The sequence below is a fragment of the Dermacentor variabilis genome, chromosome 11 (assembly GCF_050947875.1).
Source record: "Dermacentor variabilis isolate Ectoservices chromosome 11, ASM5094787v1, whole genome shotgun sequence".
Lineage (NCBI taxonomy): Eukaryota > Metazoa > Arthropoda > Arachnida > Ixodida > Ixodidae > Dermacentor > Dermacentor variabilis.
This window is the reverse complement of record NC_134578.1, coordinates 54926680-54953840: the sequence shown is the minus strand read 5'-3', so window position 1 is coordinate 54953840 and position 27161 is coordinate 54926680. Positions and strand designations below refer to the sequence as shown.

At 47.4% G+C, this 27161-nt stretch overlaps 1 protein-coding gene across 3 annotated transcripts in view; it reads right to left on the bottom strand.

The window, feature by feature from the left end:
* Positions 1 to 383: 383 nt before the first annotated feature.
* Positions 384 to 27161, bottom strand: part of LOC142564521 (uncharacterized) — a 56374-nt gene continuing 29596 nt past the window's right edge. For 2 of the 3 annotated variants that reach the window (XM_075675536.1, XM_075675538.1), the window contains 11 exons: positions 26692 to 26842; positions 25944 to 26315; positions 24614 to 24862; positions 23541 to 23593; positions 20971 to 21213; positions 18385 to 18463; positions 15489 to 15512; positions 12110 to 15080; positions 8037 to 8183; positions 7581 to 7718; positions 384 to 6416 (listed from right to left, as the gene is read on the bottom strand). In XM_075675536.1, coding sequence (XP_075531651.1) covers positions 6313 to 6416; positions 7581 to 7718; positions 8037 to 8183; positions 12110 to 15080; positions 15489 to 15512; positions 18385 to 18463; positions 20971 to 21213; positions 23541 to 23593; positions 24614 to 24862; positions 25944 to 26315; positions 26692 to 26842 — 4531 coding nt within the window. In that variant the 3' untranslated portion in view covers positions 384 to 6312. The remainder of the gene's footprint in view (positions 6417 to 7580; positions 7719 to 8036; positions 8184 to 12109; positions 15081 to 15488; positions 15513 to 18384; positions 18464 to 20970; positions 21214 to 23540; positions 23594 to 24613; positions 24863 to 25943; positions 26316 to 26691; positions 26843 to 27161) is intronic. The other variant, XM_075675537.1, reaches the window with a different exon arrangement.

Genomic DNA, 27161 nt, shown 5'->3' with positions numbered 1-27161 from the left:
AAACCTTAGTATACTGCACACAAAGTAGTCACTTATGTCTCCGCACCTGTAGTATTTATAGAGTTCAGGTGTGGAGACCACATTTGTGGACCCAACAAAGGTTGCAGAAAACTTCAAATTCCTTATCTGTTCTGCTGCTGTGCGCTTTCAATGACGTTGAAAATGTTAGAAATGTGTTACAACAAAATCGACAGGCAAAATTGCCTGAAGGGGATACAAATGAAGCTAAACGTTTCAGTACTGCTCCAACAGTTTTTTGCAACACTAGTTCATGAAAATTCACACACTTCCATATGCAAGTCATGTGCTTTTAGCACGTGCTGCATCCCCGTTTGAACACTTCTTGAACAAAGCATTCAAACAAAATAAGATTGAGCCACAAATACGAGTAGGATAAACATTTATTTTACCGGCTTATACTATGCGGGTGGATATCATCCTCTCATAGGTAGACAAACACACAGCATGGCTACAGTAATAATTACATCTGAAAACTCATGCAAAAGTGCCATCATAATGTGGGGAACTGTACAAGCACTTTCTCACGCTGGAACATAAGCGTGGACTTTCTTACACAATGCACGCAAAATTCAACAGGAAAACATAAATAAGAGAAATGGTGATGTTGCCTGTACCAACGCGACTGCAGTGTTAATACAAATTTCCTGACAGTGATAAAAAAAGATGCAGACACGCAGTTGTCATGCACACATAGCATAGAGTCACTTTGCGTTGACCACGGCATGCACGCCTGCAGCGTCGGCGACGTTGCAGTGACGTTTCTTTTCCACGCAGACCACGCGAGGGAGAATGCAAATCACCACTGTCCTTTTGTAGCACTCCCAACGTCATTGCACCATGTCTTTTTACATCAACGTGTTATGTACAGGAACAAAAAAAAAAAACGAAGGAGAAACACTAGAGTCTTAAATACACGTCTCTCTCTGTCCTCGATGTTTCTGAGCTGTCTGGCATGCATCACCGAGAATTCCGGACAAGCCACAAACATGTGTCCGTCGATCACCGCACGAGCAACGGTGTCCGATACCGATGTCCGCTCAAGTCGGTTACTCCTGGTAGATGTCTCTTGCAACCGCAAGTAAAAACGTTAGGGGAAAGCAGATGCTCCTCGGTAGATGAGTACGCAAATGCATGCGCACGCACGCAGACAGAAAGCTTGACCTTCAACAAAAACACCTTGCACTTGTCCCCCTTCGGATGTGTAGATGCGTTTTGGCCGATCTTTTGGCATAGCAAGCTGCAAAGGCTTCATAGGGTGTGACGGAATTGCAAGATCCTTTGCATTCACAGGCTTTACAGACGCCTGTGAGGAACACAACAGCTTCCATACATCCTTGAAGAAAAGGGTCTCCTTGAATGAACAAATAACTTAACATGAAGCCATCAGTATAACAAGAAAGAAGGGGGGCGAAAGGAAATTGTTGCCGCTAAGATAGATACGAACGTCTTAGATAATAATCACGATTATGGTTTCAAAACAAACAGAAGCGAGAAGGGGAACCTCGTCAACTGTAAATGTAACAATGACCAAGGCTATATGTACAGCCGCAGCGATGTCGCTACAATGCGACACAGTGTAAAAACATGTAAAAAGGTCATAAATAAATAAAAAAAGAGTCCACTAAAAACTTGTAGCCTTTTCCCTCCATTTGTTGCATCATCATCGACTCGATCCAGTTATTGCCTATCTTTTTTCTTTTGTTTTTAAATGTTACGGAGTCCTGTATTGCTCAGGCTGGCCAATGCATGATCCTTCAACGAAGACATGGACAGGCCTGATCCACTTGGTCCCGCTACCGCAGGATTGACTACTGGCATAGTTAGGTCATTTGCGTCACGGAGCGAGAATAAACTTCGCTCCAACAAGCTGAGCTTCAGTATGTGTTTGGCATTGCCATCCGTTCCAACGGTTGGCCTCTCGCAGGTGCCTCAATACGGAAAGTCAAGGACGAGAACAAGAAATGCTTCTGGGAGACACCAAACAAGTTTCTCCTGCTACTTGACTTAAATGTCTTAATCCGGTTTCAAATTACGCTTGCCAATTGAGGTGAAGTGACAAGGTTGCCTGGCTCAATGGTTTTGGAGCAACACAAGCTGACAGCATATGGCAAGCTATGCAATTCTTAGGTTGGCTTTGAAGCAAACAATCTATTATTTAACATTTCCTGCAGGGCGACCTTCCAGGGCATTAATATGAATGTGACTGAAAAACGGCATTCCTTGAGCGTATGGAAGAAGTCTGTTAGCGTGAAATTCTTGCCGCAGTTGTAAGAACATTTCCTTCGTGTCGCGGCAACTTAGCGTACATGACAAAGCTATGAAACGTGTGCCTACACAAATGAACTGAAGTTACGTAGTGTCCCGCAACCAGGGACACCGGCCATAAGTGCCTGGTGCATACAGAATACACAACAGAAGGTGGGGTTGGGGAAACACGTCGCTAGCATAACCATTGTTATGGTTACAAATGCCGAAATGCGAAAGGAAGTCATGGCACGTTGAACGAGAATCAGTGTCAATTTCTCGAAACCCTAAATACCAACAGGATACAGCAGAAGTGACGTGGTAAGGAAAAGAGCATGTAATTTACGCTAGACATCCAAACTGTGTAACCTGGCATTGCTGAAGCACGAAAGCTTACCAATACTAATTAGCTGCACATTACTCACAAATGATCGTAGTTAGTCACTGACATACAAGTTAGGCCTAAATTCAGTACAAGTTAGGCCTAGATTCAGAAGAATGGAGTCACCCTGAACCCCTCGGCAACACTGTCTCAATGGCCACAGCGCGTGTCTCATTTCAACTACTACACAGGACAATTCCTTGAATTGGAACATATAGCGAATCTGTCTAAACGTACACGCAGCATTAAAGAAAAACAAAGTTGCATCCCAATCTGGATGTGTCAGAACATGGCATCGCCTGTAACAATGAATGCCATCCGAACTGCAAAACAGATCGCAGAGCAATCAGCTGAAAGCGGAAGACGACGATGGCAGCTCAAGATAACGTCTTTCCACGACATATTTAGCAGAGCACAATTTTAGTGAATGGCAGTAAAATGCATTGTTTGTTTGGAAACAACATGGCAGATTTGCATTTGGAAAAGAGCAGCACAGTGGAGCATCACGGGTTGCCGGGCTTTGTGGTTGAAAACGCGGAAGTGCATTACAGTTTACGCTTGAAGAAAATGTCTAACCGATAATGGAACTCAACAACACTGTAATGTTTCTTCTCCTCCGTCAAAAAAAAAGTGGTTCAAAAGTTGCACTGTGCCGACGTCTATGCAGAATCTCCAGACCATCATGCCTTTTCTCACTTATAACCAATGACGAGATAGCAAGCGGGCGCTCTCTTTTAAAAAAAGAAAGACTAGTGTAGAAACTCAAGCCAAGTTTCACATGTGATGTTATGCAGTAAAGAAAAAAAAAATCGGGACTGCCCTTTTGCGATTATCCAAATAATTTTTCTGACACGTTATTAAAAGCCGCAAATCACAGCTGCACTTTACCTAGGCAGTATTTCCTTCACGATTCTCAATATCATCTACACAGGCATCAAAAAGCGAATTTTTCTTTCTTTTTTTTTTGCAGTTGATGCCTGAACGTGGTCACAAATACAGGTGTTCACATGAACGCAGGTATAGACATATGAACACAAGTTGGATATATGACACACATATTATGTTGACCGTACATTGAAACAAAATAAAGTCAACGTGGCTGGCAACACTGGTGATCTGTCGGCACACTCTTTGATCAGAACTTCCGCGTGTCGAAAAATAGATCCTTTTCCACAAAGAAACAAAATTAAATATCATATCTGCACAAAGTGAACACAATTTGAGGAAGAACTTTTTCTTGGCCCAGAGAGCAGAAAAATAAATAATAATAAAAAAGCAGCATAATTTAGGAGCGTGTGAATATATAAAAAAATATTGTGAATAATGAATCGAATGTTGTCCTATTCGACTTGGTCTTCAAATCGAATAGCCAGCATGTGCAAATGCTAACATTTTCTGAATTTTCTAATACTTCAAGTTGTCAACAACACCTGATCACACAAAATTGGAGCAGAAAAACAATGTTGCATCAGTGCGGCCACATAGACATAAAACATAAGGAGTCACATAGTGGAGAGCGTTACGTCGCTCGAGGAGCGAGATCTTACTGGCTAAAAAGTGATCATTCATCTCCAAAAGCCCTCCATATGTGACCAAGATGGTTATATTTTCCCTAATGCTCCCATTTGTGGGTCTTAATAAACAATGCTTCACAATGCACAATGTAATCACATAGGCTCATCAAGATTTCACATATTAGGACATCAACCTCGTTCGATATCGCATCTGAACATGTCGGTTCATTATTTGGAAACTACGATATTCCAATGGCATTCCATATTAGATACGATTTGCTTGCGCCACTATTCAATTCATATTCAATTCGGCCTGAAAAAGTACAATTCGCACGCACCTAGCATAAACGTAACGCAAATCACAATCACAGGCTTCGAGCGTACGAGTGTCGTACCCCCTTGGCCCCTCTCTGTACACCACTACCACAATGTGCGTATTTTCCTGACACTGGCAGCAGACCGACTTCGCTGCACGGCTCGGCCTGGTGGTTGAGAACATTGCGCAATGAAGGGTGAAACAAATTAACTTAAAGAAATAAGAACACTGTTTTTAGAGCATCACTCTCGGCACACCAGGCACTTTTTCAAGGTGATAATTTCGCAAGAGATATAATAATATTAACATTCTATTTGTGTTAGTAGAGTACCAAGTGACATAAATGAATATGGTACGTTACACGCACGATGTTGCCATGGAAGTCTACGGCACCTGACACCTTGAAGAGTGTAGCAAGTAAGCACAAATTGTGGCCCTTCTTGGAATTCGCAAACCTTTAAATCACATCGCAAGCAGGCAAGGCACAATCTCTGCACAATCGGATATTTGTGACCGTCTCTGACCAAGACATCAACGCACCAGTCACAACCTGTACTATCATCATACTGACATAAAAGCTTGAACTGCAACAACATATGGGTCGCTTTTCTGCACTGCATAATGAGCGAGGGCACAAAACTTGGAAACGCCTCTGGATGTCAGAGCCAAGACAATCCAAGACACAAATTAAGAAGCAGTAGCAGAAAGTTGCGCAGGCGTCTTGATAATATCATGTTACCAGGTGTGTGAAAGGCAATCGGAAATGTAGCCGTTCGTTGATCCTTCTTGGTCCCAAGTGACTCACGAGTAATACCATTCCGGGCAGCCTTGATACGATCGCTCTTGCTCGATTTGCATTGAAGAAAAAAAATTTGCCACAGCCAAGTTCAGTAGAATCACTAGCGAGTACCCTTGGAATATGCACACCTCTCAGGGTTCAAATTGCGACGTGGCACCATTTTGCACAGTTTGCTTCGATGAAGTTCACGGTCACAAGACAACGGCAGTGTGATCCCGAACATTGCAGGTCATGCTTTGCACACGCAACCACAGCTAAGTGCAGTCCGCGATTCTGCTACAACATAGATTGGCCACCATGTGCCCTTAATCTGATACTGTCAAATCTCATAGGCGCATTCGTTACCAAAATACCTTTGTTACATCCGAAATTTGCTAAAAACACATATTTGTAAAACGCTGATATTGTCAAGAAAATTCTAATTTATTTCATAATATCTGTGCTCTTTATGTCAAGGTCTGACTGTAATTAAATTATGGTAGATTATTTAGTTTACAGGCTTACAAGATTAAATACATTTCTTTTCGCAACAAACAAAATCAACCGCACACTTCACAACCTGCAAAAAAACTAGCTCCTTTTCAACTGTGAGCAGCCCCGTCTCAACCGTGAGCCCAAGATCTAGGATCCCCATTCTAAGTGTTGATTCTGTGGCGGATACAGTATGGTGCCGGGCACTCCTGATCTTGCGATTGCTGGGTGCACAAATTCGGAGCTCTGCACGCAACCGTTATGACAAATGCGGGACAACGCAAACAGCTTTGAAAACAACTATACATACAAGCACAGGGCACACCGGGCACGGTCGCAAGACATGTGGGCAGACCGAAGAAGAAGCAGAGAGGGTTTGTTGACGATGGCTGATGAAGAGAGGCGGCACACAGTCGCCCCTTACAAATGGCGTTGGCGAGGGTGGCAATGGGTTTCGCTATGAGCACTGCCGGGACTCGTCCTCCGCACTGGACGGCAGTTGCAGAGGATGGAGGAGGAGAATGTGAAGAAGCAATGGGGAAACGATGAGCGCTGGGGCGTGCTGTTACGAACAGTGCACTTCGACGGGCCGCGGCGAGGTCGGAGGAGAAGAACAGGCCCCTGGCTGGGACACAATGACAGCGGAGATACTCGGCAGCACAGGCGCGCCTGCAAGAAGGTGCATACCCGTCAAACACTTTCTGCTTTCTGCCTGCCTCAAGTTCATGATGCAATCAGTGATGCAGTCAACACTCGTAACAAAGTTGCCCAGCCTGAGCGCCAGCCTTTGGGCAGGAGAGGGCAATAAAATGTAGCGGAAATATCAACAAATGATATGTTAAATAGTTCAAGTACAGCTGTTACACAGCAGTAAAAACAAACACCCTTCATTAACAAAGAGCCTACTTATCACATAAAACTGGACAAAAAAAAAAGACATTTAATATGCACATGAACATTCATTTGAGAAAATGCTCCGGCGCCTGCGCTCGAGCAAGTAGTGACACACCTGACATGAAACAAACACGAAAAGGCTTCTGTTATACGCAATATTCGTTATACAGTTAAACCTCGATATAACAAATTCAATAAAAAATTGGCTATTTACTTTCTTATATCAAAGTTAGAGCTTTTTTGCAAGTAAGTACAGTCTATGACGGATGTTATTCTTATATGATATTTTTTTTTAACTCTGCGGTGCGGTGCACGACTTGAGAGGTGCGTTCGCAAGTAGCCGCAAGTAATTTGACCATCTGCGCCTGCAGCAGTTTCCATTTATTGCTTCAGTATTATACTAAAGTTGTCTATAAACACACTTCGTTATACTGAAGTTTAATACACACAGTGCTCTATCGATAAGAAGTTATAAGAAGTTAGATACTGTGTTATATTGGGAATTCTGTTATACTGAAATTCGTTATATGGAGGTTTAACTGTTTTCAGAGTGCTGCCCACCTGCCTGTGAAACACACTGCATTAGCTGATTAACTTATTTTGATTTTTTTCCCTCGATAAGCTTAGGAGTTCCCACTATTTTGCTCAGTCTTGTTTCTTACTTCGGAGTTGCATTTTATTCCAACTAGCTTCTTTCAAGACTACTTCAAAACGAGGCTCTCACTCAGTGCTTCTCTTTTCCACGCTTCTAGAAGTTCATTCACTTCCTTTAAATTTCCATCTTTCAAGTTTGCTGTTTTTACCGCCTTTGCACACTGCCAGTTTAACTGTCATACGGCGAAAGTGTAAAGAACCTGGTCCCTGCTTTTAAAAGGTTGATGAGGGGCACTGCAGATGAGCCCCTTTCTCGAGATGTTTTTTTTTTTAAGTTAAACTCACTCGATTCTTTTTTCTTGGCACGCTTGCGCCGCCGGTCTATGACGGCCACTTCGGCTTTCAGCTGCATGTAGACCTTACGGATCTCGGTCAACCGGTCCTGGAGGACTGCTATCCGCTTTTCGGCGTCCATGTTGCCATCTGCAAGTTGAACACGCAACGGAAGCACGCTTCACATTTTTGGGGCAATTGCAGCCATGATACACAAGTGCGACACTTCCAATTTTACAGCTGCTGCGACATGCATCAACATACAAAGGAAACACTGAAAAAAAAAATGCAAAATCAACTGAGAGGTTCCCAAACTTTCTGTCCTCCACCCCAGGTTATATCTGACTATGAACGGTTCTTCAGCATGCACTCCAACCTAAGTGAAAAAAGAGAAAGAGAGAAAAAAAAAAGATAGAAAATTAAAAAAAAGAAAGGCCTATCCAGGAGAAGTCTGAGACCTCTACGTACCCAGAGGCAGGTCAAAGTTGAACTTGGATGGCCGGTGGAAGCTGACCATGTGCATACTGCCGGGTGTCATGGCTGTGCATGTGGTTGCTGTGGACGTTGGTGTGCAGGAGCGACTGTCACACATCGAAGACATTGGCAACGATGACTCTGCAACAGCGAATAAGAGCAGCAGGGCGGTTTGCGAGGCGCTCTGAGTGTGACCAGAAGGAGACAAGCGGCGTGTCCATGCGTGTCCATGCAATGAAGAGCACTGCATGACTGCTCACCGAAAACAATTAAAAACTGACAGTACGGCGGGATTTGTGGGCCCCCCTTCAATTAAAAATTAAATTCTGGGGTTTTACGTGCCAGAGGGACGACCTGATAATGAGCCACGCCATATTAGGGGAATCTGGATTAATTTTGACCACCTGGAGTCCTTTGATAAGCACCTAAGAAAAGTGGACTCTCTTTAAACAGACCTCGAGGGACCAGGGAAATTGGTTCGGTTTATCAGGAGTTCCATTTACTGAGAGACACTGCAGAGAGCACTGCATGAATACAAAACCAACGAACCATGAGGATGGTGTTCCGCTTAAGTGATTTTCATTTATCGAGGTTCCACTACGTAAATACACAAGTGTTTTCGCACTTTATGAGGCCATCACGGCCCGCTAGCAAATTTGCGCACCTCATGCTCAGCAGCGAAATGCCGTGGCTACTAGTTCAGACGAAATCTCACAAAGGTGATTGCATCCTCTAAAGTGATAGCTCAAGACCACTGGCCCCGGCGACCATCAAGGAGACTTGTGAAGACCAATGTTCACACTGGCAAGCGTTACCAGTCAGCCCACTGCTATGTCTTAAACATGGGTGCAGTTGGAGCTTGCTTTCACACAAAATGAGCTCGGGCCACCTGGATTACACAGATAAAAGACGAGACAACAGAGCCCTCGTTTACATCAAGTAGGCAAAAATTTCTGCCATCTGAACTGACGGCTCGCACGACAAACATGTGCACGACATCGTGCACACGTTTGCCCCTTGCTGCTTTTTGAGTTGTGTTAACCATGAGCTTTTGTCAAATATTTTGGCGATGAGCTTGTTGCAAAGTGCCTCAAGATGTACAGCCACGATTTCAGCTGTGGTTCTGCGTTCCCTGCAGGGAAGAAAAAATTGTAAGAAGGAAGAGAGTCACCAAGGCATGTGCCTCCAGACACAACCTACCCCAAAACAGCTGCTTCTCGACCAAAGTGACCGTTTGTCTGGTGCGAACCTGTCTTTATGCCTCGCGATGCGAGGTGTTTCAAGACAGGGTCACAAAGCTGATGGGATCAGCGCTAGGTGCACCAGTGACAGCTGTTCCGTTTGCAGTACAGTAAAACCTTGTTAATTCGGATTTCACGGAACCGAACGAACATGTGCAAATTAACCGAATGTCAAATTGTCGAGGGTACCAAGAAAACCATAAGCAAGTGCATACTACGTCAACATGCTTTTATTTACTTAATGAATCAACAAATCCTGCTTCTACTTTTCGCAAAACCAGTGCAGAAGCTGCGATTCTCATCTTGTGACTGATTATTGCTCGTAGCCACGGAGGCCAAGTGACTTACTTCAGAGTGTGGCTGCGGCGCGTGTCTTCATTTGAGACGCTTTTCAGTACTGTGCGCACATCCCAATTATTTTTTTGCTAGTGTCGCCAGGTCACCGGCCATCGTGATATGTAGATGGTGCGTTAATCCTTCACAGCTTTGCACAGAGTAAAAACGAAACTACTGTTCGCCACAACTGTTGCAGGTGAAACCGCGGTCGCTGTCGACATGACCATGCAAGACGACCCTACAGTTCTGAAGGCGCGCGGCCGATGTACGCACCGAGTCAAGATGAAACTACTGTTTGCCGCATCTGTCATGGATGAAACTGCGGCTGCTGCCGACGCAACCGTGGACGGCGACTATGCAGTCACGAAGGCACGTGGCCAACGAGATGCTATGCATGGCAGTAAACGCCGTGCATAGCATAAAGGCTTTAAAGGCACGAAGCGTTCTGGCATTGCTACCATCCATGTACGATTTCCAATGATGACTATGGTGATGTGAACGCTACTGCTTCGTTTGGCAGACACTAAGGCCGTTTTTGCTCTTTTGCATCGCACATTTGCAGCGCTCCCTGCTTGATGAGCTTTAAGAGTTGTCCAAGTTAACCGATGTTCAGCCAAATATGTCCCGATTAACGATAGTTTCATTACATTAAATAATGTATATGCCTGCTGGGACCAGGGGACGAGCCCGAATTATCCGATTTTCCAAATAAACGACGGCTGAATTAATGTTTTACTGTAGTACCGTTAAACCTCATTAATACGTAGTCTGCCGGGATTGACGTTTAGGTATGCACTAAACGATGTACAAATTAACTGCCAATGCCAGTTTAGAAGCTGCTTACCGGCCGGAAATGAACTACGTTGGATTCTCTCAAACACGCACACTCAGACGGGCTCTATTTGTGGTTAGGCAGCGAAAAATAAGGCGCTCTTCACATGCCGCCGTGGTGGCCTTGCCGCAACATTTTCGAACTTGATAAGGCCACGAGCGAGTTTGTCCATGAGGCACCGCTTCTCTGCGAAAGCTCACATGACGCTTAAAGCATGCGCCTCGTCAGATAATGAAGGGCCGTCGCCCACTTCCAGATCATCGTCGTCATCACTTTCGTTTGAAGATGGGCGAGGTGCGACGGCTAGAACAATGTCGCTACCCCGAGAACTCCGCAGATGTAACGTTGACTTCTCGATAATGTAAACACAACACGCCGCAGCAAAGACCGCTGAACACCACGAGTGCAAACACATTGGCGGAAGGAAGAAAAAAAAATTCATGCATGAACTTCTCTGGGAGTTGTCTAAGTATGCGTAAGCATTGTGCCAGTTGCTCATCTCCACGCAGCCTGGTGTCATTATCAATGTTATGAAACTTGATTCGGCCAGTACAAACAAACGACAGCGCTGCGGCAATTAACATGAACTGGTGTGGACAGTGGTGCAATTTGAATTGATAGCGCTAGCAATGTACTGCAGGTGGTGGCGCCGGGTGCACTGATGACGTTCCGATCATTATAAGCTGTTATCGCTCATTAGCGCCTTATCCGTGCATGTCAAACCATTATAAATCATGATCAATCGTACGCTGGCAGCACCAGCGTATATGGTATGGCCATGCGGACTGTATTTTGAAAATTATCTGCGATACGGACAGAGAGTGCCGACTGCTAATAGCTCAGCACGCTGCATTTCCACCGCTGCACGATGAAGAGATGCGCGGGTCCACATCTTGAAAGTAATCTGCGGAAGGGGCAGGGTACAGCTTGTGTCAAGACCTTCGCGAGCACTGCGTTCTTGCCGCCTCATTCGCGTTGAAGCGACAGGCAGCGTTAACGTACAGTCGTTCGCTGCCGCGGGCTGTATCTTGAAAGTGGTCATCTTACGGACGGACGGAGGGACATTTTTCTCGTTGGGTAAGCATAGAGATGCTTATACATTTAAAAAAATGTGCTTCTGCACGGTTACTACCCGAATTGTATTGGATTGGGTTCGACGGCGACTGCGAATTTGCACCCCTACTGGCAGCTTCTTCGCGTTACCGGAAGCGAATCGCGAAGGCCATGCTTTTGTGCGCTGCAATCGGCAATAGCTGTATGAGCAGGAACTATGTCATACTGGCCATGTTTAAACGTCACTATCGCTGGCGGCTGTCATCCGGGTGTCCCACTCAAGAATCGAATGTCTGCACACATTAGATTTTGCCGACTTTGTGCCTGTGCGTGTAGAACAAGAAAGAAAATAGTATGCACTAACCGTTTGGTGGGCACTGAGTGACTATGGCTTAAGCAGTCAGCCAATACACGGGGTTCAACGGGGGCTGGGTGGGGGAACCTTTGCGACTAAATTAAACTGCAATTACGCATTAAGGGGGTATGTATTAACGAGGTTTGACTGTAAACTGGACCCAGTCCATAGTGGAAAAGCCTGCATTCTGCATGCTTTTCCCAAAATGGACAGCTGTTCACTGCACTGTAAAAAGATTTACGCCACTCACCTCTCCGTGATGCCCGGTGCGTCTTCCCTTTCGAGTCCCTGCGCACAGCAGAGAGAAGTGCCTTGCGTGCTGCTTTTCTTGCCCGCTTTCCATGTCTAAGGAGCTGTTCATCATCGTGTGAAGGTGGCCGCTTCGTCCCCGCAAGCATTTTGTGCCGCTCCGCCGAAGAGGCACTGTCCGTCTCCCTCGACGACGATGAGTCCTCCTCGCCGCCTTCTTTGAAGCCAACCGCTCCGTCTGCGGAACCCTGGCTGTTCTCCGAGTCTGCTGACATGGTGCTCTCGCCGTCGATGCCATGAAAGTTGTCACCATCTCGTCGTGGTGAACCCGCAAGTGATGAAGAAGGCGAGTCGTTCTCAGCGCCGCCGCTGTCATCTGGAGTTGTTGGGGGCGTATTGTCCAGAACGGCCGCCGATGGATCTCCGCTTGACGGTCCTGCCAGGGCTGCCTCGGCAACAGATGTGAAGATGTCCATTTTTGAAGGGCCTTGCTGCTGCTGCTGTTGTTGCAGCTGCGGCTGTTGCTGTGCCTGTTGCTGCGGTGGTTGATGATGTGAGGAATGTGGGTGATGCATGTGCTGATGATGCTGGTGATGGTGATGGTGGTGGTGATGATGATGGTGATGGTGACCGTGAGCATGATGATGCTGAGGTTGCTGCGACGCTTCATCGTCACCTTCGCGTGTGGGACTTGCCGGAACCTTCTCTTCGCACAGCAAGAAGAGAGAGTCGGCTGACTCAGCCTGAGACTCTGTCGCCGCCGCTGCTGTCGCCTTCATCTCCACTTCCTGACCGCACACCTCGGCCAGAGTTGATAGGTAGTCGTGGTGGAACGGTGGCGAGGGGCGCGGAACGGCCTTGCGCTTCTCACGTTTTATCTTGCCCGCAAATGTCCTCTCAACGTCTCCCGTGTCATCAGAATCTTCGTACGAAGCGCCGCTCATCAGCTTCTTTCGCTTGCCCTTCTTGCTGGCTTCTGGATGGTCTTTGCTGGCCTTACGGATCTTGCGCTTCGCCTTCTTCATGCCTGAATCAGTCGGTTCCTCGCTGCCATCCGCATTCTTCAATTTTTTCCGCTTCTTCACCACTCGCTGCTCCCCATCACCGACCTTTCGGCACTTTTTCAAGCGGGGAGCCTTGGCCGTTGTGCCATCCGGCAGCAACTGACCTTTCATCTTCTTACGACCTTTGAGCTTCACCTCAGCTCCGAATTTGGTCTTTGTCCCCTTAAACTTCTTCCGTTTAACCGTCCGCTTCGCTGAGGGTTCGCTGCCTTCGGCGGGGCCCACCTCAACCTCTGCAGCCGACACGACCGTCTCGCCACACACTGGCGGGAATTCCACAGGCTCTCCAATGCCCTTTATGCCTTCCTCTTCGATATGGAGGACGTTGGAGTTGCTGCCGTCGTCGCTGAGCGAGAGGGCCACTTTGTAGAAGTCTTGTGTGGACGCAGACTCTGACTCTTCCTTGACAAATTCGATGCGGTCAACAACACTCGCCGGCGGCTCCCTGTCAGCACTCCCCACAGGGCTAATCGGCTCGGCGTTGTCATCATCCTCCTCCTCTTCTTCCTTGGGCAGCTCTGCATCTTCCTCATCCTCGTCCTTGCAGACATCAAACTCTGAGGCAGGAAGCGAGTGCTCCGGCGCGAGCAGGGCGTCCCTCTCTGGACCCTCCTTGGCAACTAGCGAAGGGGGTAGAAGAAGCACGTCACTGATGCTTTCCGCCGCGAGCTCCTCCTCCTCCTCAATGTTGTCCTCGTTCTCGATGGCCGGCGGTGAGGGTGGAATTTCGACCTCCGGTTTGTCCTCAGCCTCCTCCCCCTCTTCATCCTTCTCTTCACGAACGTCCTCCTTGTTTGACAACTCTTCGCGTTTCAGCCAATCAATGTGCTTCACTGCCTCTGGCTCTGGTGCTGGTGGGAAAATGGTGATCACGCGTGTCGCAGTGATGGTAGGAGGCCTACTTGTCTCGATCGGGGGAATGACCTCAGGATGCTCGATTTCCTTCGACTCCTCCTCGGCAACTTCACTTTTCTCTTCAGCAGTGGTGCATTCGTTCTCTTGTTTCAAAGAAACAGCCGCAGCGGCCACCACTTCGGGCTCAGTGGGTGGCTGTTCCTCATCGTCAGCAACGTCTTCCGCTTTCTCGTCCTCAAAGATCACCAGGCTTCCTTCTTCCAGCAAGCTGTCCTCTTCATCGGCGACTGCGGTGTCGAGAACTTCCTCGACCTCCGCCACTTTTGCGGCTTCCTCGCCGATGTGCATCGTCATCTCACCTTCACTCTCCTCGTCGCCCCCTTCTACGGCAGCATTCTCTTGCGCGTCCTCTTTGCTCTGAGCTCGTGCAGCTGCGACGAATGCAGCCAGACTTGTGGCCGAGCCCTCGTCGATGTCCGTGTCCTCGTCGTCACACTCCATCTTCTCCTCCACTTCCTCTGGAGGCTCCTCCTTCATCACAATCTCATGATCCAAGATGTCCGGCTTCGGCTCTGGGCTTGGCAACGGAGCATCTTCGCTGGAGTCGGTGGCCATCGCTGACATAGTCTTTTCCGTCTCCTCCGACGGTTCACCTGGTTCAATTTTGATCGAGATGTGGCTCTTCAGAGAGACATCGTCGTCATCGTCGCCCGAGCCTTCGTCGTCATCATCCGGACCAGGTGGTGAGTGCGTTCCCGACTTCCGCCGGCTCCGACGCAGCGGTTCCGAGCCGCTGGTGGACAGCTGATCGGAGGCCAGGACTCGCTCTGACCGCGAGGCCCGCGTGGACACAGCGTTTGGTGAGGGCTTCCCAGGGGGTGGAGTCGCGGACAAGGCCCTGCTACGGTTGGACGAGACACTGGGTGGACGACCTCTGCGCACCGTTTTCTTGCCAGTAGACGGAGACTCAGATGAGCCGGGGGCATTGTTCGGTGTGGTTTGAGCTGGCGATTGTTGGTTGCCGTTAGGGCCGGACTGCGCCTTCTGCTGTGACTGGAAGTAAAGAAAGAAGCACATAAAGTACGAGGTAGCTGAGTATCAGTATTCTTTTTTTCTCTTCCAGGCGCAGTGTGGCAGATCATTCATAAGTACACTTTTAAACTGCTTCAGATGCGAATTCACAAGAAATTGCGATGCACATTTACCAAGTGTAAGTTTCAATACCGCATGCATTAGTGGCTTACGCAAAAGTTTGTTGGTTTCAACCAACTTCAATAGATGCCAGAATCAGCAACAATCCCAATAACAAGTTCTCATCTGTAAAACACCTACACCTAAAGCAAAAGCCAAACTCCTGCTCGCACTTCAAAGCCAATTTCATAAAACGGGAACATTTCGCAGAGCGGGCGGGCGGTCAGGCTTAAAGATTGATGTAACACAAACAATGCGAGATGAACTTACCGAAGCGTCTGCCTGCTGCTTCTCCTGAAAGCAATAGAAAATCCCACATTATAGGGTGCATATACTGAAGGTCACAATAGTGCATTCAAACCCAGACAAACTTCAAACGGGATCACATATTACTCTAACATTACAACACCAATGTTGTGTATAGGGTAAGCTGTCGCAGGATCCAAGCGGGTCATTTGCTTGGGTATCATAATTTCAAGTGACAGCAACACAATATTAGTGATGGTTGCACCTGGAACCTACGACATGTTCACCAGCATGACTCAGTTAAAGGGGCCCTGAAGTACTTTTTATCTAAGTCGAGAAATGCATTTGAAGTTAAATTAGACTATTTCACAAGCACTTTGCCGCAAAAAAATTCTTCCGACATGTTCCACAGAAGCGGTGTTACCAGCAATCAAAGGTCACATATGATCCCCATTCGCGGTGCTTCCACTCCTTCTTTAGACGCTTTGCACCGTGAAGGCTACGACTCAGCGAGCGTGCGCACAATGCTCCGCCCACTGAACGTCACCGTGGCACGCAGTTCAAAATTTCATTCTGGATGTTCACATAGACGCCACTGCTTCAGATTTTGGCACCTACGTCGCGCCAATGCAGTTGTCCTCGGCAGTGCCCTCAGCCAGCAGACTCGTCGCGGCACCCTGTGGCATCCTCGGCATCTATGCTACGTAGCAGATGGCAGCTTCACGAACCTGTAGAGTGCTTACGCAGTGTTTGCGAACGACAGGGCTTCAATGCGCAATCGCGCTCATGTGCTCCAGTCTCGCCGTGCCACGTGGTGCAAATCGTGTTCGCCCTGCATCAGCTTGACCGATGGATAGTAGCCACATCTGACTTGCCAATTTGGAACGGGAAGCGAAGTCTGCCATGGCGTCTAACCAGCAGCGAGAGCACGCACTGGCAAGTGTGCATGCGGCCTGACCTTGTCTTTCGTGTGGTTCGAGGCTAGTTCAGTGTTCAAAACTAGTTGAAATCAGCGAGACACAATGGCTACGGCACCGGTAAGAAGGGTGGCCAAATTTTAATTCCTACGCAGACAGCAGTTGGCTTCTTCTGGAAGTACGCAATTAATTGAGATTTGAAAGCAGATTCTTGCTTACTTCAGCCTGTTTATTAGACTGCGCCAATAAATATACACATGGTAGCAGTAGGAAGAAGTGCACTGATGCAAACACCCTTCTTGACTGATGTCAGCTGTTCACAAATAGCAGCCACATATGGGGAATCTGCTACCGTATTTACTCGCATATAATGATCGCACTTCTTTGTCAAAAAATTTATGCAAATTCAGGGGTGCGATCATTACGTGGGCTAAATTTCCCGCGAAAAGAAAACATTTTTTTTTCATCCCGCATTTGCTGCGGGATGACAACGGGTCAACAAATAGGCGGGACACCAAAACAAAAATGGCAGCCGGCGGAGCAAGCCGAATGCGCCGAACGTGATTTTTTTTGCTCTCATGAGCACATTACGCGCATTGAAACAGTTTCTTCCGTATCACTAATGAATAATATCGTTACTATCGGCAAGTCTGTGACAATAACGTAGCCATGACCACCTTGAGGGGATAGAAACAGAGATGGGCGTGCTTAGCTGCCAGTGACAGAAACCCATGGCGGGCATGCTGCGGAAACTGCGGCATTTGTCTTCACTACTATCTTAATGCGGCACGCTTCCGCTATGGGAGAGTGAATATCTTAGCTGTGTTACAAGTGTCGTCGTATGAATAGGGTACACTTCTAACATATCAGTGTAAATGTGGCTACTATCGTTGCCGCTCGCAATTTGTTGCGTGCCCACGAGTGCAGACGAGAAGAATCGAAAAGCGCCTTTTTTGTTGTTTTTGACCACAACCGTTATAAAGCCTACAAATAATAAAGCCAAGGCAAGTTTGGTTGTAGCTTTCTTTCGTGGACGTGCGGCAAGTGATGAAAAGAATGAAATGGGGCATCTGCTTAAGAATGTTCGGCGCATGCAGACCGCTTGGTTTGTCTTGAAGAGTCGTCCACGTAACATTCGACAAATGGTAAGCGCGACCATTATTAGCTAGGCTTGGCACACGACATATCACTGTGGCAAGTTCGGGGTGCGATCATTACAGGGGAAAGGAAAAAAAATCGAATTTCGACGACAAAATTCAGGGGTGCGATCACTACGCGAGTGCGACCATTATGCGAGTAAATACGGTATATTGCGAAATAAAGCATCCAGAAAGGAGGAGCAGCCTCCTGTTCAAAAAAGCTGACTTCGAGCTCCGCTTGCGAGATCCACGCACCACCCACGACAGCGAAATTTGGCTGCGATGTTCACAGCAGAGCATGCTATCCGCAGACTGTGTTTTTTCCCCAAGCCCGAGGGGTGGTTCAGGGCCCCTTGAAATGCATTTATACATCCAGAGTGACCAGTGCGTGTATGGGTCTGCCTGACCACCACACACTTCCACAGTGTGTCAAGTGCGGTGCCTTTATACAGACATTTTAAAAGTGGAATAAAAATAGAAGCATGGGGGGGGGGTGGGGCTTAAGAAAATGGGTGCCCGACCTCCTTTACATAAAGCTGCGTAACATTTCAGCCACTGTCAAAGAATCAAATGCATAGACAAACACACAGTGTGCAACTAGACATGGACAGGACAAGTGAGATCAGCCAAGCGAGTTTAGCGAGTGCTTCGCAACAGGACATATAATCCAGCGTAACTTGCAGCCTGCCTGTGCACGCAGGAGACAGTGTGCTTGATTGAGCAATTAACTGTGTTCACAAGAACACATCAAACAGCCCACAAAGATGTCTTATTCGATTATACACCGGTAACAAACATCAACACAATAAAACCTATGAAGTAAAAAAAAAAAAAAAACTGTGACGATCGAGAGTCCAGGCTCACCTTCTGCAGGCGTTTCCTTCTCGATGTTTTATCCGTGACGTTCTCCACAATGCGATTTTTTCTCACCCACTCGTCGTACCTGAAATGGGTAAGAATTGTGGCACACATGAGTATTCTCGTTTTCGGTTTGGGTAACAAAGACACCTTTAACCTCTAAGCAGGTCTACTGCTCCCACACTGGCACAAAATAAGCATTCAATGTGCTCTCTGTCTACGATAAGTGCTGATGTAGGCACAATATTATGTATGTCTTGCTCGTGAATAAAACATGCAACTTGCAAGGGTGTGTTACGCTTTCCCAATTTAAAGGGAAGCTGAAGAGTCTGTAATTCAATAAGACGCTCATATATGGATGCGGGAAGCTTATAAACCTGAAGGTAAAATTTTGGAGGGGATTTTTCACTTAGGAGCAACGCAATCGTCGGTTAAAATTGCGCTGTAGCTCCGCCCCCCGTCGAGCGCCGCGTGCTGCTGCTGACGATGCGAGCGGAGACCGGAAACCGTGGCTTAGTGACGTCAACACTGGTGTTCCGCTCCTTCGCAGTCTCCGCAACCGTGACTGACCGGGCTTATTTCTGCGTGCGTGCCGTCTTAATCTGCTTCGCTCGACCCTACATTCCTTTATTTGTGTGTATACAGGAGTGGCAGTTGACGTGCGTAGCATCAATTGAACTTGTAGGCCAATCATGCCGGCGTTCTGTGCAGCCTACGCTTGCACGAACACCAGCGGCCGCGACGATGTTCCATTAATTCCTGCAAGACAAGAAAGAAGCTTTCAGCTAACTGGGAGGCTGCTGTGAAGCGAAACAACTTCAAGCGCTCAAGCACAACAGTGTTGTGCTCTAACCACTTCCGTGACGATTACTACCGGAGTTTATCAATAATGCGTGCTTTGGGTTCTCCTTAAAAAAAAAAAAAAGTTAGCACGCTGAACGGAAGATGCATGTTTATCACCCACCCTTGACGCAGGTTTCATCGCCAAGCACCGCGAATTTTCTATTCGCACGTGCTTTGTGAAACAGCCTGCATGCAGCTACCATAACGTAGTGCAAGCATAAAGTTTGCATGTGTTGAAAAGCCTGCTCACGCCAAGACGCTGCGCTCCCCCTTCTCTCGCACACATAAGAAACCGACCATCTCACGTACCCGAAGGATTTCGCCGGTTACGAGTAGCGTGCGGATGGCGCGCTGATGAAGGTTCTATACTACACGTGCTACAACAGCCGGCAAACTTTTCCCGCGTTTAAACCGTCTGTGTAGATTGCCGACAGCTTTGGGGCAGTGCACAAATGCTGAAGATCGCATCACCGCTTACATTCTACGAGGAGGCATGCAGGAACATAACACTACAGTTCTTTGCCCGGAAACGTACTCACTGGAACGCTGAATGCAGCTTAGCAAAAAACATACTCGCCAAAGAACATTTCTAACACAAGGAGATGCTAACACTTCGCCTTCGTTCGCGTGGAAAGCAGTGCTTGCACCAGCATTTTTTGCTTCTTGGAGAGGCCAGCTCTTCGCAATCGGCTCGTATAGGTAGTATGTACAAGTATGTACGTACGTGTAGTATGTACAAGTATAAACCCCTTACAAGTGATCTTGCATGCGACAGCGGCAGCGCTACAAGCGAGGCGATGGCTGTCGCGTTCACTCGTCGTCTGCAAGCCAAACTCCACGCGAGCGACGGTTTTGAGTGACGACTTCCCGGTATGAGGGCAGCAATATACACGCCGAAACTAGCGTGACGCATGCTTTATCAACTTAAATTGATGTATTTTACTGAAGAAGGAGCACAAAATATTTCTGAAGGTCTTGCACTAGGTTCTTATTCTTGCATGTGTAAAATTCAATAGTTTGCTCGTTCCGTGCGACAAACAGTAGTATTTGAGTTATGTACATCCAGTTTCGGCTTCGCACAATTGGCTAGTCGCTCATAGCATTTCCGGGCGACGAGCGACGAGTTCTAGATTTCTAGAAACGAGCGATCGAGCGACAACACCGAGCGATTTGTTCAAGCGACGGCCCGTTTTGTCGCTCGAAGCCGTCGCCCGTCACCGTCGCGCGCAAAATCGCTCTCGTAGAGTTTGGACTTAACACCGAACTCTTCAGAGAAACGCAAGCTCTCGAAAATTTCCATGACCGTCTCAGCAAAACACCACCAAACTACTTTGCACCGTGCTTCATGTGTAGCGGCAGCAGTCGGTCCGGACGAACACCATGGTTGACGTCGCGAGGCACCCGACCAATCACAGGCGGAAACGAGGCGTGCGAGCTGGGCGTGTCTGCTGCTGCACTTTTCGTCGAAATAAAATATGTTTGCGCTTTCTTTCACTCAATTTCGATGCGATATTCGAATTCAGGGGGTTGAAAACCACGGTGTACTGCTCTTCGTTCATTTTTTTCTGGAAAAGCTTTCAGCTTCCCTTTAATGAAATTCCCTCGATTTTTTTAATCCCATAATTCTCGGGTGCTACTGACTGCGTCAAATCAAGGTTTAACTGTACCATAACCAGGAATCCAAACGCGCCACTGTTCCAACCCCACCGAAAAACTGGAGGGCTTCGAGAAAAGGCTGTCGACCCTTGCCTCATGTTCCAGCCCGTGTAGTGGACGTAGTACTTCTTCTCGCTGCACTCCTCCTCAATGCGCAGCACCTTCGCCTCGTAGATCTTGAGCTGCCGGCCGCGCCCGTACTTGACCTTGACCCGGTCGCCCACGTCGATGCTCATGTCCAGGGAGCACCTGCGCGAGGGCTCCCCACTCTCTGGCCGGGGAAGCGGCTCCGGCTTTGTTTCTGGCTCAACGGGAGCCGCTGAACTGCTGTTTGTCCTGCAACCAGAAGACGGCCCAGCAGCCAGACAGCCTTGAGGGTGCATTCCAACACCTGCTACTATGTGGCTAGATACGAAAGTGAAGGGCAGCCATATTATGTTTCATTTCAATACTGACAATGCCGGCAAACAGGACAGCTTCGTGATGACAGCATTGAAATGAAGCACGACAACCAAATTTTTTACTTTGTTATATCTGATAATTTGTTACATCTGTGTTCATGATATCTGACTGCATTCGATGTGACACTTGGCATATTTTTCATCTAGATTAGAGTTCAAATCTACTCTTTAGTACTTGCCCGTGCTTAGTTACTCACTCCCACTCACACTCACTCCCAATGCACTAAAGTTGGGATAAATAAAAAGAAGTCGCAGTTTCGCCCAAAAGGCAAAGCATCGATTTCGATAGCCAATTAGTAAACAGCTATACGAAAAGGTGGGAAAGTAGTTTTACCGGCCGTATAAACTTTTAAACATTCGTTTACTAACTAAATCAACAAGCATGGTGTCACGCATGCACAAGCAAACATGAACACGTCTCGCTCAGTGACCTTGGAAACTGTTTAAACGCTGGAGCGAGGGAGTGCAGTAGCAGGAGCGAGGGAATTCATCTCTGTGCAGTGTCTCGCTTCGACGTGAACTAAGTGACGAGAACACAGCGCGGTGCACGTAGATGCTCTTGACTCCGTCACAGATCGCTTTCTAGATAAGTGCCGCGCGGCCGCGCCGTAGGTAGCAGCCGTGGGTGTAGTATCTACAGCATACTACACCTCTCCTGTTTGCGCCAGTCCCACGCGCAAGTTTCGGCAACTCAAAACGCCCGTGGTGTGGCCCAACTTCCATCCCGTCTCTGCACATGTGATCGCTTTCCTTCTAATTGCGGCGTCATGATGAACTCGGCATGTCCTTGCAGTCGGCACTTCCGTGCTGATAGAGCAAATGCAAAAAAAAAACGGGAAGGTAGACGATGCACTAAACTACCGTAAAAACCGGACTATAGGTCGAACCGGAATATAAGTCGATGCCTCTAACTAAAGAATTCTAAAAATGAAAAAAGATCTTTTTCAATGAAAAAAGTACCGAAAGACATGATACCCTTCCTCGAAACAAATGCGACTCAGCGGGTTGCACAATGGTGACAGTATTTATTTAAATGCTGCCCGCATGTGGACCTGGCCAAGTTTTTTACAGTATCGCGCGACCATCAACCCGCATGTTTGTCAGCACCTTATTAACGGCGCTGAACGGCGAAACAAGCGAGATACGCGCCTGCGTACAGATGCCCTTACTTTCACTATTTCGCCGCTCCGTGCCGTGATGATAAGGTGCTGACAAAAACACGGGCCAATGGTCGCGCGATACTGTTAAAAATTGGCCGGGTACACAGAAGGGCATGAAGTGTGCAAGCGCTACTCCGAATCAGAGCAACGCCTTTGATCAGAGTCGTCCGAACTATTGTCGGATGATGAGTGCTTCTCGCTGCCCAGTCCATAGGTGTGCGTGATCTCTACCGCTTTCAAACGGATGCATTCGGCAGTCACAGGCAGCGACCTTACACGCAGCTCCCGGACGGATTCCGCAACCTTGCCTTCCAGTTCTGCGACCCGCCCACGAAATGACGTTTTTTTTGGGTTGCTGCAAGTTGTAATACGTTGCTTTTGCCTCCGCCACTACCGAATGCTATTTTCGGATACTCCAAGTTCGCGCTGTGCTGCCAGGTATCCGTGGGCTTCCGCATAACTCAACTGCCTTTTTCTTGAAGGCGACGGTGAATTGACGTCGGCTTCCGCTCACTTTGAAAGAAAATGTGAAAACGCAGCCTTTAACCAATATAAATTTGCGACAATGGAAACGCAAAATGCCGGTGCCACAATGTCACCACGCCGCGCTGCTGCTGATGGCGGCTGTTTACTTCATCCACCCATTGTTGCAAGACTTCCGTAGTTTTTCCACCAATGTCCGGTATATAAGACGAGGGTCGACTTTTCGCGATGGTATTTTGAAAAAAGTTTGACCTATATTCCGGTTTTTACGGTAAGCCGGAGGAAGCATTGCTTAAGCAAACGTACTAAAGCACACGGAGAAAGCTACGGCGGCTAGGCTCGAAACGCGTACGAGGCAGCCATTTTGGAAGGCCGATGGCGATATGGTAATGCAGATTTAGAGTCGTACTCGATTCTAACGCACACGCAATTTTTAGACCCATTTTATCAGAAAAAAAAAAAAAAAGTGCACGTTAGATTAAAGTAAACACAGTATTTACCCAATCATACGCATGCATGTCAACTCGTGTCAACCCCATTAAAATTCAAAGCTACGTACTTGTCTTCAACCTTCTCCTTGTCAGCTGGCTCTTCTGTCTTGTTCTTTTTGGGCTGAAAAATAGAGGCACTACGATTGACACAATTCAAACATAATAAATAATAACAATAACAACAACAACAACAACAACAACAACAACAACAATAATAATAATAATAATAATAATAATAAAGGGAAATGAGACATCCACCCAAACGTAGCAAATCACTACAAAGGAAACCCATACGGGTTCCTCGAAAGAAAAAGCCTTGCAGTTGAAGGAAAAAAAATCGTCCTGGTCCGGGAATCGGACCTGGGGACACCGCCTTACCGGGATAGCCGCTCTACCATCTGAGCTAACCAGGCGGCTAGCAGATGGCAGGGCAAAGTTGAATTTATCGACAACTCAAAGCAAAGGCTGAAGTAACAGTTCTGAATTAACAGTTCGAAGTTTGAAGTAACAGTTCTGCGGAAACTCGCAAGGTGGAGAGAAGTAATTAATAAAGGGAAAATACTTGTTATCGTTACCTGTAATCGCACGCTTATCTTTATTAATTACTTCTCTCTATGGGTTTCTACAGAACTATTACCTCATAACAATAATAATAATAATAAAGATAATAACCCCACTGCGTCTGCGTGTTAAAGCTACAGAGTCACAGAATAGGTGCTTTACACAACGATCACATGCAATCCGGCGCAGATGCACACAATCCTGCATTTAATTGCTCTTTTTCCCCCTACAAATAGTAATATGAATTTTGTGAGGTACAACAACGGCACAATATCACCAGGACAATACAATACCGACCACTGGGCACGATGTACAGTATGGCCCGCTGTTACAGGAAGCCTCCCAATTGGTATTTGGACACCAATTACAGCTGCATTACAGCACGAAGGCACACAAACTATTTTTGAATCCACAGATGCCAGTCTAATGTGCCCTACCAGTTGCTCTTTTTTTCCTCACTTAATTCGAATGTTCACATAATTCGAAATGTTCGAATAATCAGCAGTCCGACAGAACAAAACGCACAAGTGAAACAGGGGCAAAGAGCAAATGGCCGTCTCACTACTGCAAAAGCCCATACCTGCCGCTTCGGTGTGGTCGCTGGAGTGGTCTCCGTGTCTTTGGACTTGGAGGCTCGCGACTTCTCCACTGGGGTTGGCGTTGTTGCAGCTGCCGCCGCCGCCGCCGCTGGCTCCTTCGCGGAGTCCGTCTCGGCACTCTCGACACTCTCACACTTGCGTTGCGGCGGCGGAGGCACCGACGATGACTTGGCCTCCCGCTTTTCTGGGCTGTCATGCTTCTCACGGCGGGCATCTTCCCTTGTTCGGACCTGTTTCAGAGTCACGGCCAAGCAAAGAAGATAAAAACAACATTCTGGTGCTTTCTAGGGGCTTTCTACGGAGCTTTCTGCAACAGTTCTTGAGAAAAAAAGAGGGGTAGAATTCAAGGGTTTAAAGGAACACGAAAGAAGGAAATAAGTTGAACTGCCTTAGTAAATTACCCAATTATCCTTTTAACAGTACCAAACTACTCTTAACACGAAGAACAGGCTTGACGACCTACAAAAGATGTCAAAACTAGAAGTGGGCGAATACCAAATAGTACATTTCGCATCAAATATAGAATTGAATCAAGAAAGAAAGCGAAATATCAAATTCAATATCAGAAAACTTATCACTGAGTTTAACGTTTACATATCTTTTGCAATAGATAATAATAATATTTGGGGTTTTACGTGCCAAAACCACTTTCTGATTATGAGGCACGCCGTAGTGGAGGACTCCGGAAATTTCGACCACCTGGGGTTCTTTAACGTGCACCTAAATCTAAGCACACGGGTGTTTTCGCATGTCGCCCCCATCGAAATGCGGCCGCCGTGGCCGGGATTCGATCCCGCGACCTCGTGCTCAGCAGCCCAACACCATAGCCACTGAGCAACCACGGCGGGTCTTTTGCAATAGAATAGTGCTACAGATGGTCAGGAGTCTACTAGCATTACATGACAAGAATGTTGCAAGCTATCAGTAACTTGGGCACCCTAGGAATCAAGATGTACAGTATGGTATACTCTTATTAAAGGGAATACCAAATTTGTATGCCAGCAGCGATTACAGCTCAATTTCTACATCACTTCAGAGCCTTTGCCACCTGTCAAAGGCTCTGAAGTTAAGGCCATGGCAAATTCGTGCAAGGCACCCCCTTATAATTTCCATATTTCTATAAAAACTGTTAATTTCCCCTACACCTTCCTTTGCTTCATTGTTTGTTGGCTTCATGAGGTTGTGCCTAACAAAAAAATTCCTCGACCCCCATCCTTTTCATTCATTGCTCTATATGTTACACTAGCTGCCTCAACTCCACTTTTTGTTTTATTACCAGGCAAATTCAAGTTTCCTAAGCAGCACACCTACCTTAGTGTCATCCTGGCTCACAGTGGCTGCTGCCACTGCTGCCACTGCTGCTGCTGCTGCTGCTGCTGCTGCTACTGCCGCTGCTGCCGCCGCAGCCGCAGCAGTCGGCTTGGCAGCCGAAGCCGGAGACGGGGCCGACGCTGTACCATTACCACCACTGCTGCTCTCTTCGTCCTGTTTGACCCTGGACGTTCGTGATGGTCTCGGCTTCTCTGGAGGCGGCTCCTCTTTGACCACAACAGGGGGAGTTGCAGCCGCTGCTGCTGCTGACTTGTCTTTGGCCTTCTTGTCGTCGTCTTTGTCCTTGTCTTTTTCCTTGTCCTTGTCTTTGTCCTTGTCTTCCTCTTTGGCTTTCTCTTCCTTCTTCTTCTGCTACAGATTAAGGGAGACAGCATGAGAAAAGCTCGTAGTGAAACTTTGTGCAGCACTGCGATCAGTACATTCGATGCATACACTGCACGCATTACGGGTCTACGGTGACGTACACCATCGTTCCGAACAAACGAACTTCACTACTTTTCGTGGCAATCGTGGCTACTTTTTTCTCTGAAAAATGGTCCGTTGACAAGCCAAAGCATTCAAAACCAACATGGCGTCAAAACGGCATCAACGCAAAAGAGCATCATTTCCTTTGCTGCATTTACTTCCCTCCCATTTGGCCCATCGATTTGCGGAAAAGTGAATACGTCTGTGCCACCAACACTGTGCAAGCCGGACATGCAGGATGGGAAGGACATGCGATCGTTACCTCTTTGTCCTTGCGAGCAAAGAGGGCCAGTCCCCGGTCCTGGTTGCGGGTCATGATACGGTCCGACCGGTGACGCACCCTCCCTGACCGCGGGTTCGACACCATCGTGCAACCGAGCTTGCGGTAGAAGTCTTCAAAGCTCTGCAGGTACCTTCACGAGAGCCACAGAACAGGGAGGGGGGAAAAATTTGTCAACGCTGTAGCAGGATGGTGAGCAAGGCTACCTGGTTGCAATTCGTTGTGGATACGTTGAAGTGCAACAAGAGACAGCAACGCATCGAGGGCAACAGGACGAGCTTGTTGCACTTAAAGTGCTCAAGACATAAGTCCGACAGTACACAAAAAGCAGACGTTCAAGCTAAGCTGCGCGACTGTCACAGTTAACACAACAGTGGAAACAAAATGGGGATGACATGAACACAATCAACAAAGTAGTATTAGCACTCATGATGAGCAGTACAAGAGGGACA